The following is a 23,695-nucleotide window of genomic DNA, read 5'->3' on the forward strand; positions in this document are numbered from 1 at the left end:
TATATATATCTTCTTGAAATAGTCGGAATTCATAATCTCAAGGAAGACACGCTGCTGAACTATACAATTTATATCATTATCATAACAGGCGACAGGCCTGTTGATAGAAATTGTAGTATGCATGCGGACATTACATTATTGTTTTAAATAAGGCATGTAAGGCATGTATTAATGTAATGGCATATTTTAAAACGGAACACAATCACACGGCTTTAAAATATTTACCAATTTATTATAAGTTATACCCTTTACACTTGTTTGTGATTGTTGGCGAGTAAAATCCTAACTCGAGGGTTACTGAATTAATCAATCAAGTGGACTCTTGTGGGTCCATTTGGTTACATTAGACTATAGGCCAATATATAAATTTGGTTACATTTGCACATTTTGTATAGACTCAGAGTTAAATCAACAGTGATGATTGTATTGGGACAGATGTGGGTCAGAGTCAGAGATGCTGCCATGCAGCTAGCCTGCTCCAGGTAGCTTCTGTTTATAAACCCCTCCTCTTGAGAACGTGGGAATCACTGATGTGCTCCAACCTGAGACAGCAGGAAGACGGCCTCATTGTGTTGATCCAAACAAACCTGCCGGGAGAAAGAAAGCCGTTTCTTTTCCATGCTTGAAGTAAATTGGAAGCGAACATTGAGTTCATCTGGCTTGAACTACGAACCCTCCGGGGGGAATATCTTACTCGGGAGAGAGCACTCTCAGACGGTGGGACTGAAATGAACAGTGTCAGCGGCGACTGTGCCCAGACTCCTAATGCCACCAGTCACTGTGTCTGTGTGCATGCCTGGCTGCCGCCCTCAACGATATGCATGAGATGGGGCTTCCTCGTTTCCCTTAGTCTATGTAGGCTATAACAAGCATACGGTATTTCTGATCATTAATTACCCCATATATATATATATGGGGTAATTAGTGTGTGTGTGTGTGTGTGTGTGTGTGTGTGTGTGTGTGTGTGTGTGTGTGTGTGTGTGTGTGTGACTGTGTGTGTGTGTGTGTGTGTGTGTGTGTGTGTGTGTGTGTGTGTGTGTGTGTGTGTGTGTGTGTGTGTGTGTGTATATCCACGTGAGAAATAGCTAGGATTGTGTTTCGAATATAGGCCTATTTCCACATGCACAGGCTATAGACCTCGATTTATCATCGAGCTCTGCTGGTTCGAGTTATTTTACAGCAAACGTGAGCCTGCACGAAAACGAAACTGAAATCCAGCCGTGCACTACCATAGTCATAATATCACCATAGTATAGTCCAGTCCATTCAGCGGATCCTTATCACTATATTGCTTATAAGGGCCTAATTTAGTGCATGGCGCCTAGTATATTCTATTTATGCTCTTCCATATAAACAAGCTGGGACCGCCTCTCTCTGGAGACATCTCTATACACACCATCTTCTTTTCTCATCCTTTCTCATCTCATCCTAATTTATGCTCAGTCCGTCGCACGGTGGTGTCGCGCGCCAAGAAACGGGCCGAAAAATAGCAGACCTACAAGCTCACAACGCGACGCGTTGTCCGCGACGCGTTGTGAGCTTGTAGGTCTGCTATTTCGCGGGGCTAGACTATTTCTCGGGGCTTTGCAAGGCAAAGTAAGGATAGGCGTGATGGAGCCCGTCCTCCGTTTCCATTGGCCCCCGGGTGGAGACTGCCGCGGTGACGTCATGGCCCGCCGCCCCTGCAGCGCTGAATGGAGCGAGCAGCCTGTCTGTCTCATCCACTCCAAAAGAGCAGGGGACAATATCCACGCACGGAACGGCACGGGAACGCCACGGACAGCATCCATCCCTATAGGAATAGAGAGAGAGCGGAAGAAAAAAAATCACAGCGGGACTTATAACGGGACGGCAGGGCGAGGGGGACCGCTCTTGAAATTATTTTTATTTTTCATCACCAGACTTTCTTTCTTTTTTTTCTTGATTAAAAAAGGACGTGAGCTCGCGCCCACCTTGTTGCGGGGTGTATGCATGTGTGTGTGTTCGGATCACCATGATGCAAAGTACGGCGGTTCTACCGACAGAGAGTCCTGTGAAGGGTTTACCAGAAATTCTTGGAGTGCCAATGCAACGTAAGGCTTTCTGTTATTCTCATTTTTTTCCTTATTGATTAATGACGTGCTGCGGGGTTAATATGGCCGAGGAGGAGAGAGAGAGGGGTTTAATTAAAAGTCGGCCGAAGGGACTGACGCTATAAAAGGACATGGAGGAGACGCTATATCAAATATCCGAGTTCCAAGAGAGGGCTAAGCTATCACACATGGCTAGGCCACTGATGTGATATGGCAATGGCATGATATAGCCTATAGGCTACAATTATAATGGGTAAAGAAGGCTTTATATGTTGGGCATGGTATAGGCTATGTTTCGAATTCAAAGCAGCTCTATATTTAATTGCAATAAAACACCGGGCCAATTTATTCATCTTTGCAGGCTCACTTATCTTTGCAGGCATGACTCCATTCTGCACAAAAACGGATAGAACTGGCATAATTCTGCCAGACTTATGCATTCTACTACAACGAAAGGATAGTTTGGTCATGTGCCCGTCCTCCTCAGAACAAAATGACGTTTTATTTACTTATTTTACAATTATTTGAAACAAACTTTTCGGTTTCATCTGCATCTGCATCCATGCTTATACTGCTTATAGTTATATCCCATGCCGGACAGCCGTTAATTTGTAAACGAGCCTGGTCAAGAGATCAGACGCTATAGTTGTCATCACCCATCAGACAAAATACCCTCTGACTTTGATTGACGCGTATTACTGGGTCAAACGGATACCTCATCATGTTTTGCGTCTTTTTCGGGAAGCCAAATTAGTCAATTGGAGCTTTTAACCACTATTAAATTATAACTTAATAGTACATTCGTTTTCCCCATCGATTTAAAAGGATGCGAGAATGTTTTACGTCCAGTATCAATCATTCACAACCATGTTCTAATTCTCAGCACCAAATAGGAGAATTGCCTATACTTTTTTGCATATATAGGATTCTTTGTCATCATGTGTTAATATCGACCGAGCCCTTCATAATCTGATCGTGCAATCAAGATGGAAGTGTAGAAATAAGATATTCTTATAATTATTCATGAGTATAATATACAGATGGGCCTATAACTATATCTCAAATTTGTTTTAATCCACACACAGCACATGCCAATGTGATATTATGATACACTAATAATTAAACAAATAATTTAATGTTTTGGGCCTAATTTTCCTACATTGCAAACTGAATGCTACATTTTCAACTTGGCTTTGAAAAATGAAAATACACCAAACACATGCGTATATGTTGACTTGTGCTAAATGAGTTAAAGAACGTATTTCAACTAAAATAACAAAGTATTGGCGGAACATTATTAACCATAACGTTATTTTGCCAATTATGTGAAGTTACAATCGGAAGGATTTAGCTTATCAAGAGAAGAAAAAAACATGTAGTTGGTTGATGTTTTTGAACTTTATAAATGGAGATAGATTAAAAGATTTGGTTCAGATCCTGCCACTCAACCCCTCGGTGCTATAGTTTTCATCCTGGATTTAAAACCGGATTATTCTAGGAATAGATAAATCTAACCGTTTTATTATGGCCAATATGTTATTGCTATTCTCTTCTTAATCAGGGTATAATTGCATTACAACCGCAGACGTCAAGCCTCTATATAGCTGCACATTGTACATGTTGTCTTCAGTTTAATAAAAAACAGAGCAGCCTTTTCTCATACGTTCAAACACAACATGTCTGTCGCCCGCATTGAACTGTTTTCCTTCTAAAATCCTGGGAAAAAAAACAATTGAGTGCTAAACACTTGAGCCTCATAATCTGTGAGAATGTGTGTGGGTGGCTCACTGATGGAAGCGATGAGACTGCTGGCTGCTTCCTGGCCATGCAGTGCAAGGTGCTGCTGGACAGCCGAGATCCGCCAAGATATGCAGGCAGGTCACTTGAGCCTCTCTGCAAGAGGTCCAAAGTGTAGCGAGATTTACAAGGAGTGTGTGTGTGTGTGTGTGTGTGTGTGTGTGTGTGTGTGTGTGTGTGTGTGTGTGTGTGTGTGTGTGTGTGTGTGTGTGTGTGTGTGTGTGTGTGTGTGTGTGTGTGTGTCTGTGTGTGCGCGCGTGCGTCACACACTGCGTGTGCTGCGTGCGTGCGCGCGTGCGTGTGTGTGTGTGTGTGTGTGTGTGTGTGTGTGTGTGTGTGTGTGTGTGTGCGTGTGTGCGTGTGTGCGTGTGTGCGTGTGTGTGTGTGTGTGTGTGTGTGTGTGTGTGTGTGAACTGAAGAGAGAATGTGGGACCTCGCCATTAGACCTCTAGCGTGCTCGGTGCACGTTGCCAAGATCGTCGTGCTTTCCTTTCAGCACCACCTATCCGTTCACTGCACGGTCCCTCCACATTATTCCACTCAGGCTCCTCAACTATAGCCTACATTTTATAGGCTACATTTTGAAAAGTCACATCAGGTACATATAGGCATTATACAACCCCTGCAACCACTGGACTGCATGTACCATAAACTGTTAGATCTAGCTTCTTATAATGGAGAGTGAAACAAAGACGGGGTTATTAATGCAACTTTGCCTGTTCAGATAACACTGACAATCGGTGTATCCGAAGATAATGAAGAGGATTTCCTGTTTGTTTTATAGAAGTGTATATATTTGTACGTCTCTTGAATGTTCTGATGAATTGAAAATGGTGGACCCTGTTGTAAACAATTAAGTGACGTCTTGTGCTTTCGTTTGAAATGTAGGCCATTGGTTCCCAAACTCTTTCATGTCAAGGACCCCCAAATAGACACTAATTATAGCCCCGCGGACCCCCATTTGAAGAGATATGCCAGGGACCCCCATAAGAGAAGATTTTTAACGGCTCTAGCAGTGATTCTTAATTTCAAGGACCCCCTCCAGTTCGACATGCATTTAGGCATTTCTATCTAGACCCCAATTTATATTGTTAAATCAATGTTAATTTAACTCTGAGAGTGTACAAATGGAACCAAAACGTTTGGTTCAATTTGTACACTCTCAGAGTTACAGACCAATAAGGGTCCATTTGGTTACAAACTATCATTTAGCTGGGGACCCCCTGGAACTCCCTCAGGTACCCCTGGGGGTCCCCGGACCCCACTTTGGGAACCACTGATGTAGGCTATACCCATTCGGCATACTGTGAAATAAAACATTCAATCAATCAATCAATCAATGAACAGGCAACGTTGCACTAAATAACCCCAAATCAGTGACTGATTTGGCACGTTCTTGCATTAATGGTGATATTCTGCGTTTTCTCTGCGTCTCTCTCTCAGACAGATGGCGATTCATTCTCTCATTATGAGAATACTTCATATATTCAAATATGCTACAGTTTTGTTTTTTAAACTGACCTCACCTGACGTTTAGACGCAAGCGTGCAGGATTTCATGCATTTTCGTGTGCTCGTTGAGCCTCTCTGTATACTATAATGAAAGAACTTCCTCTGAGTTTGAACATATATAGGCCTATATACACAGCCATATAGGCAGTCCTATACTGACTGCATGACTGCAATCCTAATATCTTCTCTACAAAAGAACTATTGGTGTTTTAACACTTGTTTTTTTAATTCCCCGTTTGATGTGATTTTCAGGATCTGTCCTATAAGGCCTGTCACCTTCATCACGTTTCCTCGCTGATTTTGAATATAGATTATAATGTTGACATTCACTTCGTTATGCATTCAAATGATTCATATAAAGAAAACCCGCCACAGTCTATAGGCATAAGGCTATATTTATATTTAATAAATAATAATAATAATATATTAACACGACTTGACAGAATTGTTATTATTATTATGATGATTGTTATTATTATTTTGCAAATTGAGAAAACGGACTGTTATAGGAGGCTGTAAATAGCACGAGCCATTTCAACCGTTTCAAAACATCCAATACAATTGTGTAATATAATAAACTATAAAATAGTTTTCAATATTAAGGACAGTGTTTAGATTAAACTTATAGACTATAATAAAAAATAAAATAGAATAAAGTACTTGTGTTATAAAGAAAGCTCCGTGCTGAGAAAATAAGGCTAATATCCCATGTTGTAGCTGTCCCAGCAATGGGTATTTTGTAATATTCTATTTTATTGCTTACCTTTCTGAAAATGTATAATATGTGAACATTATATGTATGTTTATTTGGGTACATATTGTATTTGCATGCTGTGTGTGGTGCCTGGTCCTTATTGCTGTTCATTATGACCTATAGAAGGGCATGCAGGAGCAGAGCCCTGTGATTAGAGTGAGGCAGCATTGATTGCACTTGTGTGAGCTGAACTCAGAACAAGCTGAGTTTCAGTGGTGCAAGGAGCTCTTCCCACGGCTAAAAAGAGTGTCCTTAAATAAAGAATATAAGAGAAGATAACGTAGCTCTCCTAAAATAATCTGCAGAAGGCGCACGCACGGTATGTTACATGTTGTTGTTTTCTTTGTTTGTAAACAGTGTTGTAATTCTGTCGATCGTTTAATTGTTTGTGTACATCTCATTGTGTTTCTTTATATATAATACGGACACAAGGACATTCATATTTCATGTTTCATTGTGTTTAAAAGGATATTGTTATGTTTTGTGTTGCAGTTTTTCACGTTGTCTTGGGGAAATAAACAACCTTGAGATATCAGTTGGAGCGTTTGTTATTCTGCTGGATAGGAGCGGTTATACATGTTGTGTGTAAAATGTCTGTCTGTCTGTCTGTCTGTCTGTCTGTCTGTCTGTCTGTCTGTCTGTCTGTCTGTCTGTCTGTCTGTCTGTCTGTCTGTCTGTCTGTCTGTCTGTCTGTCTGTCTGTCCGTCTGTCTGTCTCTCTGATTGTCTGAGACTGGTGCCATCAATGTATACAGAAAAACAAAGAGGCATATATGAGAGGTAGCCTAATCGATAAACAAAAAAAATCTCTAAATCAATAGGCTTGTCAAAAAAGAGTGTGTGCTTATATAGCTGCTGCTTGGAAAACGGTCCCATTTCATCACGTTTTTACGGCAACAGTCAGTGACTGAATGTTGGAATGACGAACAGGCCTCAAACCCCTGAGCAGAGCACATTATAGCCGATACGCTATTGAATGTGAATGATTTGGCTGCTGCTGAGCTTATGAAATGGCAGCGGCTAGATGCTAATTTATTGTTTGTTTGTGCCTTTATAGCCTGACCAGTATTATTAGGTCATATATAGCAGGGATCGCATGCATGGGAGAAATAAGATTCTTATAGGCATTTTGCGTTTGGAATGCATTGTAACCGTTCGTGTGTTTTTCCGTTCCCAACAGAGATCCCTCAGTGTGCGGGCTGTAGTCAACACATCCTGGACAAGTTCATTCTCAAGGTGCTGGACAGACACTGGCACTCAAAGTGCCTCAAGTGCGCCGACTGTCAAACGCCGCTGGCAGACAAGTGTTTCTCGCGGGCGGGAAATGTTTATTGCAAAGAGGATTTCTTCAAGTGAGTATAGGCCTATTTTGCATTCATTCACATGATACCGGTACGGTATATCTACATTTAAATAATATGTGACCTTTATTTTTTAATAATTTTGTAATTTGGTCACTGGTCAGCCTTCGTCTCTTCATTTATGATGAAAAGGCAAAAAGAGTCAGCCTACAAATCCGGATTCAACTGTGAAGGCTTTTTGTAGTTGAAGCTCTGTAGGGTGTATATATACTTACAGTGGATTTTGTAATGATTCACAGTGTGAATCATTACAAATTCCACAGTAGGCTAGGCTATAGCATATTGATTCTTGAAAATTCACGTAATAGTTTACTAGGTTTATACTATTGGCTATTGATTTGTGAAAATCCACAATACATTTACCTGCATTATTTATTTGGACACTGGGCCTACTAACAGTATTTGCTGCAGGTTTATGAAATTAATATCTCAACAACATGCAGTTTACACTAGTTATCAAGTTGACTACGTAATAATTTTTACGTAGTACATTTAAAATGTAATAATTTTAAATGAGATTTTACATAAAGAAACCCCCACCTCAATCAAAAGTTCAACTCCAGATCTGTGAGGCTCAAGTCTTTAGCACTCCAGACTACTCTTTCTTTCTTTCTTTCTTTCTTTCTTTCTTTCTTTCTTTCTTTCTTTCTTTTCTTTTCTTTTCTTATTTATTTCTCTTACTTTGTTGTTGTTCTTCCTTTAAACAATTGAATTTCCGAGGCATTAAAAAGAAGAAAATTAAGTTTGACTTGTATCCAAAACACGATCTGCACTGAGCTTTTTACTAAATCATGTTTGAGAGGTTTTAATGTCCAAAGCTTCAATGAGACCTAAAAAGCTCTGGGGTCTCAGAGTGAAGGCTAACTGTATTAGCTGGCCCTGGGGACATGGGAGGGGGGGGGGTGCACATCTCAATACTCAAACAAGCTGCTATGGTGGACTACTGAGAGAGAGGGAGAGAGAGAGGCTGGAGACAGTGGTTGACCAGAACTGGAATATGCTCATATGCTGCGCATGCACGCACACACACACACACACACACACACACACACACACACACACACACACACACACACACACACACACACACACACACACACACACACACACACACACACACACACACACACACACACACACACACACACACACACACACACACACACTGAGAGCCATGCATGCCCGGTTGTTTCCCAGCAGTCGTGAGACTTCACCTTGGTCTGTGGAAAGGGAAGGTTTTATTTCTTTGGATGGGTTGTGTGATTTAAAACCTCTCCTGAGTCAGGGCTTTATTGGTTCTCCTCAGAGTGTGTTTACTGTGATCACGCCGCCTCCTCCTCCTCCTGCTCCTCCTCTTCCTCCTCTACTCTTTCTCACCACCTCATTTGCAAACACAGCCACGTCACACACTCACACGCATGCACACTCACTCACTCACACACACGCACGCACTCACTCACGCACGCACACATGCACCAACAGATGCACACATGGTATACTCGCAGCCATTATGTATGCACGAACATACACCCAAATAGTACACACACACACACACACACACACACACACACACACACACACACACACACACACACACACACACACACACACACACACACACACACACACACACACTCATATAACACATGCCCTGATACCCCCCCCCCCTCCTCCACCACCACCACCACACCCGCATTGATCCTATCCATCCATCAAGTGGAGGACAGGTCTATTGCTAACGGAAATGCATTCCAGTACAGCCCCCCCCCCATACCACAGCTGGCACAACTATTAATAAAGACACTGTGCCATCATTCTTAGCTGGTGTGGAAAGAGCAGGCATCATGCATGTCATTTTAATCACGTTTGGTCTCACTCTCTTCATCAGCCTGTGAAGTGATGCAAATAGCAGAAGGATACCACAGGTGATTTTAGACGGCATGCAGTGCACGCAGCAGAGGCCTCAGTGTTCATTTAACTCTGAGAGTGTACACTACACTCTGAGTTACAAAACCATAAACATCCATTTGGTTCCATTAGTACGTATTACATTAACACTCAGGAGTTTACTGTGTATATGCTGATGACTGATTCGTTTTTCTATGTCCTGAATATGCAACCTAATGTATGTTGACAAGCGTCTCCATCTCTGTATGTCTTTCTCTTTCTCTTTCTCTTTCTCTTTCTCTTTCTCTTTCTCTTTCTCTTTCTCTGTCTCGCTCGTTTTCCCTGCAGACGTTTTGGGACAAAATGTGCGTCATGCCAACAGGGGATCCCTCCGACGCAGGTGGTGCGGAAGGCGCAGGACTTTGTGTATCACCTGCACTGCTTCGCCTGTGTCATGTGCAGTCGACAGCTGGCCACCGGGGACGAGTTCTACCTCATGGAGGATGGGAGGCTCGTCTGCAAGGAGGACTATGAGACAGCCAAACAAAATGGTAGGTCTTTCTCTCTGCGGTGTCAAATCCTCTCAGTGTTCGTTTAACTCTGAGAGTGTAGAAACACAACACCAAATGGAACCGTGAAAGTTCCATTTGGTTCCATTTTAAACACTCACAACTGTTTTCTTGCAGGCAGTGTTTCTCTGTCTGTGCGGTCTTTGTCACTTTATCTTCTCCCTCTTATTCTCTCGTTCTCTCTCTCGGTCTCTTTGCGTATCATGGAGATTTCCGTGCGTCTCTGATTGATTATGTAAAGTGAAGCAATGCTCTTTTATGGCAGCGCCCCAGTAACTCCACTACTCTGGCACCCTGGGCTGGACAGATTTATGTCCTCTGCTGTGGGAGTGCATGGGACAGTTGCAGGAGGACAATAATACAGCTCCACACATGACCATTCACTCCATTTAACACACATCTATGCTATACAAGGGCAAGGGCTTCACCTGTCCTCCGACGTGAAGGGCTGTTTTATAAGCCACAATGCTTTTAAACATTAAAAGTAAACCAAAAACAATAATGGAAGAGCTGAGCGAAAATATTGCCTGGCTGAGGTTTTAGCGTAAATGTCAAGATGTGTCATGCTTTAAAAGAGTTCCATCTTGTTGCATGAAGTTCTTGTTGTTAGCAACTTCATCCAACTGCATTTGGGCCTGTTAACTGCTACATAACATCCTTCCACTTTCTGAGATTATTTTACCATTCTGAAATACGTCATACATAATATGTATGACGTATTTCAGAATGGTAAAATATATTATACCATACTAGTACTACAATATTAATCAAGAAATGTGTATTTAAACCTTACTATACCTTACTTATACCTTACTATATTGTGTCTTCAGAAATACAGTATGTCATATACTACTTACTGTACATTAGGACTTCAAAATTACATCTTAAAACTGAACAAAGATATGTCGTACACTATGTATTGAGAAATACATCATACATACTATGACTTAGAAAATACATCATACATACTATACTATGACAAATACACGGTAATTGCAACGTCCCATGACTGGATAGTGGATACCTGTGGTGCATTTCTTTCTCCTCTCTGCGCTTACTCAGTTTCCTATACAGTTTGTCTATCCTGTATCTGAATAAAATAATCTAAAATATCCTTTAAGAACAAATACCACATGCTATACTATCTTGTACAAAAAAAGGTATATGCCAAATTCTGTCATAAAAGAAATCACCATACTATAAAAAATTAGCAACACACACAATGTAATTAGATGTGTCACACTTGATCACTGGGTCGGCAGTTTGAATCCCGGCTCCTCCAGTCCACATGTCGAAGTGTCCTTGGTCAAGACACTGAAACCTACATTGCCTCCAATGAGTTGGTTGGTGTAAGCTTGCCACCATTGGTGTGTGAATGTGGGAAGTGAGGACGCTGGCGCCGCTTCACCTCCCAATGTATGAATGAATGAACCATTGTAAAGCACTTTGAGCACTTGAAAAAAGCGCTATAAGAATGCAATTAATTATTATTATTATTATATTACTGACCTTTTCTTCAGATGATTCGGAGGCTGGGGCCAAGAGACCAAGAACCACTATCACAGCCAAACAGCTGGAGACCCTCAAAAGTGCGTATAAGAATTCTCCGAAGCCAGCGCGCCATGTCAGAGAGCAGCTGTCGTCTGAGACCGGGCTGGACATGAGAGTTGTGCAGGTATGGTCCTTATATCTCATATGGTTCTACTGGTTTCGTGTTTTTCAACCTTTTTCGTATTTATTTGGCATTTTAGCCACAGACCACCATTTGATGAGATTTAAGGCTCATACATAGTCTGGATTTACAACATGACGTCACAAGCCGCGGTGAAGAGCAAACCACCGCCACCGCTCCAGCCCTTTCTGTTTTTACTCACCACCGCTCAACGTTATTTCAGCTCCGGTGGTCAGCTCTCTCTGACCAAAAATGTAGAACATTTGATTTAATCAAATATTCCATGCTGCATTGATGCATTGTGCATTGGAGAGATAACAGGCAAACATTGATCAAAATAACAATTCTTCTAAATTCTCTAATTGTGTGTAGACTTCTTGTGAATTAAGTAATGCAGATGTTTAACAATAATTTAACTCTTGAAAGAATAAAATGAAGGGCCCATTTGGTTTAATTTTACGCTCTCAAGAGTTAATGATCTACAAGGGTCCATTTGTTTACCAACTCTCCATGCTTTAGCTGGGGGCCACCTGGAACCCCCTACCTAAAGGACCACAGGTGGACCCGGTCCACTGGTTGAGAACTACTGTTCTGGGTGGATAGAAAAAGTTGTACTGATTGTCCAACTCTTTTTCTCTTTCACGTCTGTTCCTCCCTGTCAGGTTTGGTTCCAGAACCGGCGGGCAAAGGAAAAGCGTCTGAAGAAGGATGCTGGTCGGCATCGCTGGGGTCAGTTCTATAAGAGCGTCAAACGTAACCGGGGAGGAACCAAGATAGAAAAGGAAAGCTCAGCTGACGATGCAGGACTCAGTGACAGTGAACTCAGCTTCAGAGGTTTGTATTATATTGCAGACATAACGAAAGTGATACATTAATGCTGAACAATAAACATTTACAGGTCCAATTTCTACCTTTTCAGAGTTAAATTGACACTTCCAGATCTTGCTCTGTAGATAATGCCCTTTACTATGTAAAGTAATTGATGCATTCTTTATTGAAAGGGTTTTGGGTACTGTGGGTACTATACAGTATATGGGAGCCAAAAGATTTGCATTGACATGGCATCCTGGCATCTCCTGTTGAACAGTAATTAAAGCATATGCAAATCCAAAAATCTGCCCCATTCCTCTCACATCGCTATACAGTATATTCGCTGATTCCACCTCTTCTTGTCACTATGACAGAGCTTATTGGAAAACAGAGGGCTTGCAGTCACCTGCAGTTGTACACATGTCATTTTAGACATCCCCATGTTTCTTTCTTTTTTTTATAGTTATTTAATGTTTGCAAACCCCCATTTTGGGTAGTCATAAAAGTCCCCCAGCCACTTTTAAAAAGGAGGCCATTTTTCTTTTACGAGAAATGAAAACACGGTGGCAGAAACTCTATAAAGAAGGTGAAGCTTTTAGTCAATTAGAGAGAAAGTGCTCTGGGAGGAAGGCACGGGGGTTGTTATTGGAACTGCTCAGAGGAGGGGATGTGACTGAGACAAATACTTTGTAATTGTACACATACAGGCTTCCTTTGTTCCGGCTGAATTGGCAAATCATAACCTCTCTCCCATTCTTTGCCTTACTAAGAAAAACTAATTCACTAGTGAAGTGGCTACTCCAGCACCCAGGTCACTTGCCTCTGTTAATTACTACATAATATTGCCCCTGAAAATCCCATTCATAGAAGCACTTATGCATATGGAACTATAAAATATAATGCATTGTATTTAAACAATGTAATGTTCACATTGTTGACAGCAACTATATAATGACGTCTCTCCTCTCCCACCACAGAGGACCAGATCCTGTCAGACCTGGGCCATACCAACGGGCTGTACGGGAGTGTCGGGGACGTGGCAAACGGCGGTGTGCTGAATGGCAGTTTCTCTCTCGACGCTGCAGGACAGCCCTATCATGACATCCGAGCAGGAAGTCCCTACGGCCTCCCACAGTCGCCCTCCTCAATTGCCTCCTTGCCTGGTCACACCCCTCTCCTCAACAACCTTGGCTTCAGCATGGACAGTCTAGTGGCCCAGGGAGGTGCTGGAGGCGTAGGGCAGGCTCTGAGGGCCATGGCCGGGGGCCCCACCTCAGACCTGTCAACGGGCAGTAGTACGGGATACCCGGACTTCCCCACCAGCCCTGCCTCATGGCTGGATGAGATGGACCATTCCCAGTTCTGAGACACAGAGGACTCAACCATTGGTATAGGGACACTTGTGAGGCAGCACCAGTGACAAGGACAGAGAACAGACTCAATGCAGCTTTTTACATTTCTATCACCCTCCAAGACTCTGCTACGGTTTGTTTATGTGATGTTGGAAAAGAGGTGTAGAGAAGAGGTATTCCTCTCAGCTCCTCAGCAGTCATAACAGTTGGGTGGAGCTGTGAAAATAGCTACTACTCACAGAAGAAGAACAGCTCCCCACTCGATAAAGCGACTGGATGAAACGCTACTGAATGTTCAAACTTAACACTGTATCATAGGATTTTTGTTATCGGTTGACTTTGTGTTCTTTCACTCTGAAAATTATTTGGATATGAAGTTTTCCATCACATGAATGGTGGATTATGCTCACAGGACAGATCATCACATCCCTCTCAAAATGAGCCACACCATTCCTATCCATCAGCCTCGATGTTAAACCCTTGACAGAGGAGGATGTTCCTGCATGCTCCTGATTCAGAATGAGTAGGATCTCTGTCCGGCCATAATAAAGCCTTTACATTGGCAACGCACTTTACTCTTTCTCTTCTTTTTCTGCGGGTAAGGACAGGAATACAGAGAGAAAGAGAGGAAGAGAGATGTATGCACAAGGCAAAAACAGTGTTTCATTGGTAGAGAAATTTATATAAGAGCAGTGGCACAAGTGTGACTTTTGAACCATGCTAACGTTTTTTAAATGTGTTGCTGGAGCTTACATTACTAAGTTATTAGGACGTACAGTAGATGGCCATTGGGTCTGTCTGTTCGTTTGTCTACCCATCTGTTTGTAGAAGCTGAGGTGTCCTCTGTTCGGCTGGAGGGGAAAAAACATACTACATAGCTGGTCTCTCTACTTCATTCACAGGTGCTTGACTTGTTCTTGTTCATGTAATGGGGTCTGGTCCAGACTCATGGGTTGACTTCTGTCAGTATTCATGTTAATTCCAACCTTGCCAGGATGCAAGCTTTCTATTGTAACACATTCATGATGTGGAGAAATGCAAGGGCAACATGGCCATTTTAATGATATGCAGATCATTACAATAATTAATGTCTTCTTTTGAATGCACAGTTATCTGCAAGGTGATATCCATTTATAATGCTTGGAAATTGCCTACGGATTTAATTACGAATAATTGTGAGGAAAAAGTAAACTGTTACACAATTACAAAACATGCATCTTAAAGTAGAAAACAAACACACCCTTCTTAGTGTTATGAAGGTGGTGGAAAATGTCCCTTTATACTGACTGACAGGTCATTCTTAGCTTCTCTTCTTGCTGAAATGCACCAGCTGTGGCATCGGCTTGTCCTCCCATTGCCCACGTCAGAGGGATTAGCAGACTTACTGTAGCTCAGAGCCACACACTACAGCGGTTGACACTGTGGCTAGCATGGTTATTGACACGGCCGATGTGCTGGCGTATGTTTTCTGGTAGCCTACACATCTTAGTGGACTTCCTGTTGAGTGAAAGGTTTATCATAATCTAGGGCCAACAGTTCAAATTCTTTATAAATGCAATCTCCAGGTGAGATATGAGAAGAATGGCTTGCTTGATTTAATTAGGCCCGTTCAATTGTGTCAACTCAGTGGATAATGCAAGATGACATAAGAAAAGGAAACCATTATACAATACACAAGTTCTTATTCAGAGTGATGCTATTCTGGTTTTGTCTGAGAAATTGTGACAACAAAGCTCTTCCTATTTAAAAAAGAAAAGAAAAAAGTATTCAAATACAAGCCATATTCTTTTTTTTTCCTTTTTTTTCTTTTACTATATTTATTGATTTTTGTTCAACATTTATTGCCAAATCCTGATGTACCAGCTGAAAAGAGCATCCAACTCGCCAGCCAGAAAGCAAATCAACAAAAAAAGAGACTACACTCAGAGTATGATATTCAACCACATCACAACTTTTTTGTTAGACTCTATTGCCTCAGAATTTTGCGTCTTAATTGTTGTAAATTTTGTACAGTTTGAAAACGTGTTGATCGTCTTGTTTCATGAGCGCTATTTATTATTATTGCCATGTGTCTTTGAAAAAGATGTAAAAGAGAGCACTGAATTTATCCATTTATGCCTTCTGTGCAATGGTATGAACTGTGTACAGTCAAATCTATATGAGGAAAATAAAGCTGAATTGTCTTTGGGTTATCCTTGCGTGTATCACTCTTTAATGTGTGGCGTTCCATCAAAGGCATTGTCATCTCTGGTGATGAATCTGCAATTTATGAAAGATTTGCAGCTGAACTCTGTAATCAATATGTCAAAGAAATATATCCATAGCTGGTGTTTTTATTATTATTCCTTTATCTAAATGCTCCTAAAGACAGCTAACCCGCAAATTCATTTACCCATTGAGAGCATTTACCACACACTTAGGCCTCTATTCAATTGTGGAGGTCCATTTGGAACCTCCAACAGACAGTGGTCAGTCAGTTAACAGTGATGGATGCTGCTTTTCTGATCCCTCTCCTCTCTCTCTTTCTCTCTCTCTCTGGGGGTGGGGGTGGAGTGAAGACTAACAAACTGACTCCCAGCCAGGCCAAAGAGGGAGAGAGAAAAACAGTACATCCGATAGGCTGCTGGCTACACCGACTGATCCTCTCACAGCACCGATAGGCTGCTGGCTACACCGACTGATCCTCTCACAGCACCAGATTGCAGTTTTGCACAGTCAAATCTCTCCGTAATCTGTGTACAGTTAACTAATTCTCTACAGCTTTGTGTTCGTGGAATATAGAGAAATATGCTTTGTGGTCAGACAAAATAGAGAATATGGCACAAATACTCATTAGGCTCAATGATTATGTCAAGCTATGTTGTATATGTGCTAGTGTGCATAGTGTAAAGGTTGGAGTTAGAGGCTGGCATCCGAGGCATTAAACATACTGTGTGACATAACTCTGCATACTATTATACTAGAATTACAGCACAGACAACCTGGATAATGTACAACACTATATGGCTCTAAATGTATCTCATTAGTATGCAACAATGCACAGCATTTGTCTAGGCCAGGACAACCTACCCCAAACTTAAGTGATATCGATTCTCTTGTGTTTTAGCTATTCCTGTTGCATTATAAAAACAAAAAGCAAAGAGTCAGCCCGGCTAGAGTTTGCTGCACGTTTGCATAAAACGCCACAAATCGAGCTGATTTTTATTCAGGCATTGATTGCGCAGGCTATGGGCATTAATGGATAGGCTCTAATAGTGCTGCCTTACAAAGATAAAGAGCCACACAGACAGTTAGGATAATTTACACGCCACTTACAGCACTAGTATACAAATAAATCTGTGGAAACTCCGCCACTGTTGCTTTTGCGAAGATGACAAACACAAGCGCAAATGCCATTATCATCGATCGGGAAGCTTTTATTACAAACTTCCTGAAGGAAACAGTTCTTATTTTCCTTCTGATGCTAAAGGGAATAAATTATACATGCAAAACAGATACTATTTTGTTTGGCCCAAAAACTCAATCTTGTTGCATCAGGACAGGACATTTTTCTCTCCCAAATGATCCCCTCCTGCCTGCAGTGAACAATGATCTGCAGGATGACAGAGTGGATCTTAGAGTGGTGCCTGAGTCAAATGGAGGCCTCCCAATGACACCCTCAAGGTTGTACACTTAAGGTTGGATTAATGTAAATCCAAGCCTTTCCCACTATGTAATACTAATATACTACTGCTAATAATAATACTTCATTATAATAATAATAATATGTTTTATATGTCCTTCACAAAAGTAATGAGACAGAGAGAGAGAGAGAGAGAGAGAGAGAGCAAAGGCAGACAGAAGAGAGAGTGAATCCAGGAATAACTAGAAAAGGGCACTCCACGGAGCACACATCTTCGTCATGCCAGTGAGTGGCCTACCCAGTGTATGTCGCGGTGGGATGCAGCCACCAGGACTCAGGACCCAAAGGAAACTGTATGGTAAAATAGCATTGACATACACTGTCTATGGTCAGAAGAGAATGCACTATTGTTTGTGTAGTACAGGATGAAAAAATACACAATGAAAAAATTTACATGCGCGATGAAAGTACATGCACGATCGAAAAGTATGCGATGAAAAAATATGTGATGAAAGTGCGCGGATGAAACTGAAAGTATGCGATGGAAATCCGCAATGAAATAATCTGCAGTGACAAAGTATATGTGCGCGATGAAAGTACATGCGCGATGAAAGTACATGCGTGATAAAAGTACATGCGCGATGAAAGTACATGTGCGATGAAAGTATGCGTGCAATGAACAAATATGTGGATGAAAGTCCGCGATGAAAGTACGTGATGAAAAAATATGTGATGAAAGTATGCGCGCGATGAAAAAGTACATACACGATGAAAAAGTATGCACTGAAAAAGTACGTGAAGAAAAAGTATGCGATGAAAGTACACGATCAAAGAATACGCGATGAAAGAATATGCGCTGAAAGTATGCGCACGATTAAAGTATGCATGCGATGAAAGTATGCGTGCAATGAAAAAATACGCAGAGAAAAATAAAATCATTCTTCATTGTGGTACTATATGTTTCAAGAGGTCATTTATTATTATTATTATTATTTATAGGTCAAAACATAAAGCAGAGCAGACTGGTATAGCGCCACCTTGAGGCCGGTTGAGTTAATCATTGCCAAGAGAGCTTGTGCAGGACAGTCAGGACTCTTGAGAGATGTGTATATAATTTAATAATAAGTTTATGTTCCATTCAAGCCAAACAGCCGGGTAGCACACTTGCTGCGCTATAGCCTAGTTATGTGGGAATGTGGCAAAATACTACTTTCTAGTTTCTGGTCTTGACAGCCCAAACATCCAAACAGAAAAGGCCTAACTGATTGCATTAAACGACATTAAACTAACTTTGCCACTCAAATTGCCACTCACTTTATGCATGCATGCACATGTATACTGTACCCTAGATACTATACTGACTCACTGGAAAGTGTAAACTGTGGAAATAAGATTGGTAAGACGGGAAGGAAGTAGCCTAACATTAAACACCTATTTATGTCACTATGGCTGCCATGAAAAAGGTCTGTTAAGGAATGTTAATATCTAGACAACAGGTGATGGAAAGCTATAGGTGAAGGAGGCTGAGGAGAGAACATCCATGGAGTGCATTGTCAACGTGACTATAAGCCTAATTATGTGGGGGATAGGGTGAGGAGTAGCCTATTGTGGAGCAAGTTATCAGTCAATATTATGTGCACTCCCAGCCGACTAGGATGCAAGAAGCTAGTTTTTCTTTTTTTTAAGCAATAAAAAAAACTCCCAGAGAATTTAAATTCGTCAATAAATGTCAATAAAACATGCTTTATGCTTGCTGTATTCCAACTGGAGAAATGTGGAGGCTAAGTAAGAACCTTTGAAATGACTTATGTATTCTTGGAATTGGTACAGGAATAGACTACTCTAAATAAAAGCTTGGATAGAATAAGGAATAAAGTTTGTATGCCGACATGTGCTACAAATGTCTTCTTGATGTAACGTCATTTGAAGTTATGTTTTCTTTTTTTCATTTGTGAAGCTGCATCTTATGACATTCATGGCCAAGAGGTTGAACATGTGCAAAAGCAAGGCTTGCCTTGGAGGACCTGTTGCTGCAGGGGCTAGATGTAGATGTCTGGGATGCCATGCCATGCAGGAGCTGGAGTGGGTTTTGTTGAGGTATAGTGAATCTATATGTCCTGATGAAGATCTATTAAGATCAAAACGTTGACGAGCAGCAATACAATTTAGAGAGAGCGTTTTGTGCAGACTCTATTCTTCTTTTTGAGTTCTGAAGCTGCACTTTGGCCTTTCTCCCAGCTGGGCCTAGGGAATCGTAGGGATTATCCAGTCTTTCAAGAGCTGGAGAGGAGCTTCTCATTTTCCCTGATTTTAGTTAACCACTTTCTGTCCTCCAGTTATTCCAATGATGAAATCAAGTAAAACAGGGACAAGACAACAGGTGTGCAGTTGTGGTTCATTGCCATGTGTGTCCTTGATTATTTTAAACAGTGGCCAATTATTTGTGCCCATTTTACTCCCCAATTAGCCTGATGGCTAATGGGAGAGCACCTGGGCCCGGTGTCCTCCAAAGGCTATAAATACAATGCTCCTGCCAGACGACTACGAGAGATCCAGACATGACACCTCCACTCCCTGCTTTCTTTCAGTTATGTTTGATTATTCTTTCCATCCACATTTATCACACATCCATATAATACACTTACACGTTACACCACTGACTCATGGCTGAGGGAAGTAGGACGTGCTGGAGGGGCTGAAGCACCCCCTCGAACAGGAGGGGGGGAAAGGAAAAAAGAATAGTCCTATGAATAATATAAATGTCACGTTATTATTTATATAAATAAAAAGTGGACTGGTTGGAGGATAAAATAAATAGTATTCTTAAACTACACTGCTGCTGACGCTATTTCCGGTTACCTTTACGCGCGGCACGGCGGCGGCGCACGGATTTGAATTTCTCCGGTCAGCCTGACTGTGTACACGTGTTGTTGTCAATGTCAACATGGCTCAGAAGAGAATGAGTGATGATTTCTTTGGTGGGTCCAAGCCTAGTTCATGAACCCTTCATGAGCACCAGCAGCAGTGTTCAGCAGGGGAGTGCTAACGTCGAGGAGGACAATGTCGTGAAGTTGTCGTCGTCGTCGGAGGACAATAATAACAGCAGCAGTGTTCAGCCGGGGCCGAGCTCGAGTCTACCTGCACGCCCGGGCGGCCACGGCCCCTGCACCTGCAGCCATGAGCCAGGCGAGGCGACTATAGGCCTACTGTTATTACCCTCACACATAATGACATTCTGGACAAGTAACACACGTTGGATATACAGTAAATGCCATGGTGAGGGAATTAACCACCCCGGAACGCAAGAGCACATTTGGGGTTTAAGGTAAAACATTTACTATTTAACTATATTATTTCTCTAATAGTCACTATTGCAGTGAGAAATATAGTATTTACTAATTACTATGGCCGCCGTGCCAACTGAACTGCTGAATGCTGCTGCAATTTATTGTTAAGATATTAGATTCTTACGGGGAGGGATCTATGATGAATGATGACGATACAACACCTGGGTCGCCGAGCCCAAGTGCGCTGCGCTGTCAGCTCGTCTGTTGTATAATAGGGATATAATAATTTATATGTTTTGTTTTGATATCGGCGCCTTGCCAATGTCATGTACGTGTAGCCTAAATAGGCCTATGCCTTTTTATGATACATTTTGTCAGTTTGTTCATATAACTTGCGTGTGGAGAGGAGAGGGAAAGTAAAAGCCACTTTTCCGTGTGAAAATGCGCGAAAACGCGAGCGCACGAGGCACATGCACGAGCATTTCTGCGGCGCGCGCGCACCCCTACTAAACACTCAGCCCCTTCTAGTATAGTGTAAAGTAGGCTACTTCCCGCGGGCCTGCACTGACTTACTTTACTGACTACACACTCCATAGGATACGTATAGTTTTGTTCAGTAGGCCTACTGCAGTTCCTCCTGACTGTTACAGGCCTATTATTTAATAAACATATGTTGTTCAACTTTTCGACTGTCTCTGTCTCCTGCTCCTGATGTTTTGTCATGGCATGAGCCAGCTATGACATGGGGAACAGAGTCTCATTACAATAGTTTGCTTCACATGTCATTGTCAACTAATAATCAGCAAAACAATCTGTAAAGTCCGGTATTAACAACAAGGGGCACAAATATGTTTGTGCTGAATTATTTTGGCCTCTAGGCCAAACTACTGTCTTGTGGCTTATTTGATGGCTGCTTTCTGCGGTCCTGATTGACTGTCCAGAAATGCTTGCTCATCACTATAAACTGAGTGTAGGGCTTTGGAACGTATAGCCTTAACATGCACTCACAGCACAAGCCCACACATGCGCACACACGCACACACACACACACACACACACACACACACACACTCACACACACACACACACACACACACACACACACACACACACACACACACACACACACACACACACACACACACCCCCCCCAATGAATGAGCACCTCTCTCTACTCTCTAGCTCTGATATTAGTGGGATGCATTTCAGCAGCAAAGGGGATTTCTGCTTACTGTTGAATTCACAGCCACAGACCTTGTGGGTGTGAGGGCGGTGCAGCAAGAGGGGGGGGGGGGGGGGTTTGGCAGCATTAAGCGTTGGCTAACAAGACATGCTATTGCTTTTAGTCCCTGCCATGGGCAGAAGACAGACAGACAAAAGTGCTGCAAAAAGAAAGAGATGGAAGAGGTGACGCAACAAGCTAACAATGCGCCGCGATGCACGATGCGTGTGACAGAGTATGAATTAGGCTTAAGAAAGGGTGAAAAAGGCTATACCGAAAGAGTGATGGGGAGAGACAAGAGGGAAAAGATATTAAAGAATAGAGAGAGTGAGTGTTTAGAGCGATGATGAGGGTTAAGACAAAAAAAAAGTGTGCTGAGATTGGCAACGAGAAGAGATGGAGGAGAGTGCTCTGGATTCATCCGTGTCCCAAACCGGGCCATCTGTCCTTAATGCTGTTAGGGAGAGAGAGAGACTCACACAGAATGAGAGAATGAAAGACAGACAAAGAGAGAGAGAGATGAGTGAGGTTGAGGGACAGACGACTTGTAAAACGCATAAACGTTAAGTATAGAATGGTTGATGTTTAATTTATGTTCTGTTGTGTACGATGTTGACGCCGACAATAGACGATCTACATGTTCACTGCGCTTTGTGAGCTCATAGATTGGTTGTTTCCCTTGTGCAACACTGTCTTTTAACAAAGTATAACTACACATTGAGCTGTATTGGGGTGTGTGTGTGGGGGGGGGGGGGTCTGCGGTTTTAGAGAGGTATAGATAACGGTGTCAAAAGCGAAAAGCTCAGAGGAGAATGGAGGCCCCATAATGGAAGCATAATGGGCTTAGTGTCAGAGTCTCGCAGACGAGCACAGGAGAGACACCACCGCCGTCACCCTCCCTTACCTCAAGGCAGCATAACAGGGTTTAGGAAGCAACAGGGAGACAACACATGGGTCCCAAACAGGCTTTGGAAATACGGTAACTGGCTAATGGCTGCCTGTGTATAGAATGCATAACAATGGAAGGGGGATGGATACAGGTTGGGGGGGAGGGGGTCACTGGTTTCCTTCTTTATGGCATCATGGATCAGATTTGGTTGAATACTCAAAAGGGCTCCTGTCAACTCCTGGAGGACTGCTTTACTAGACTAGTCTGGAAATGGTCTGGGGAAGGTGGAGATCTTTCCTATGGAGAGGGCACTTAGGCACAGAACTGCCCAAATGTCATGATTGTTTTTAATTTTCAAGGGCCTCTTCTCCTAATATGGGTTATGAAATTGGCAAAGGACATGGCCTGGATAGAAAGTGTTTCCTGTCCTTCTCAGTAGGGTGAGCTGATAGCCGAATGGTTAGGCGCATAGTATACCACATGCTATGAGTGAGTCCCTGGTTCGATTCCCAGACGGATGGACCATCCCTTACTTTATCTACATTTCCTGTCTTTTGTTTCTTGTTTCCCCCCCCCTGGGGGGGGGGGGAAACAAGAAACAAAAGCACAACTCAATTACGTGTCAGTTCACGTCAGGCACTTTAGAAGAACAGATACAAATGTAATTTGAATTGATGCTACAGACTACCCATGCATTGCAGTCTATCTACTGCTGACATGGATCTATGACATTTTTGTCTGACAGGCATTAGTCACACCCTATCCAAAACCCAAACCTAACCTCACAGGAAGCCACAGGTTAGTTTTAACCTGCCACGTATGTCAGGAGCCCCGGGTTAGTTTTAATCTGCCACGGGTTAGTTTTAACCTGCCACGCATGTTAGGAGCCAC

General features: G+C 42.3%; 1 protein-coding gene across 1 annotated transcript; it reads left to right on the forward strand.

Annotated features, from left to right (window-relative positions):
* Nucleotides 1-1,993: 1,993 nt before the first annotated feature.
* On the forward strand, nt 1,994-13,798 carry lhx4 (LIM homeobox 4; the record flags this gene model as incomplete). The annotated part of the gene is made up of 6 exons (XM_083768184.1): nt 1,994-2,072; nt 7,314-7,485; nt 9,730-9,932; nt 11,471-11,625; nt 12,285-12,456; nt 13,410-13,798. 6 exons carry the CDS (start codon nt 1,994-1,996, stop codon nt 13,796-13,798), a joined length of 1,170 nt encoding a protein of 389 aa, XP_083624310.1.
* Nucleotides 13,799-23,695: the final 9,897 nt, after the last annotated feature.

The sequence above is a fragment of the Protomyctophum parallelum genome (assembly GCF_964188405.1).
Source record: "Protomyctophum parallelum genome assembly, chromosome: 6".
NCBI lineage: Eukaryota > Metazoa > Chordata > Actinopteri > Myctophiformes > Myctophidae > Protomyctophum > Protomyctophum parallelum.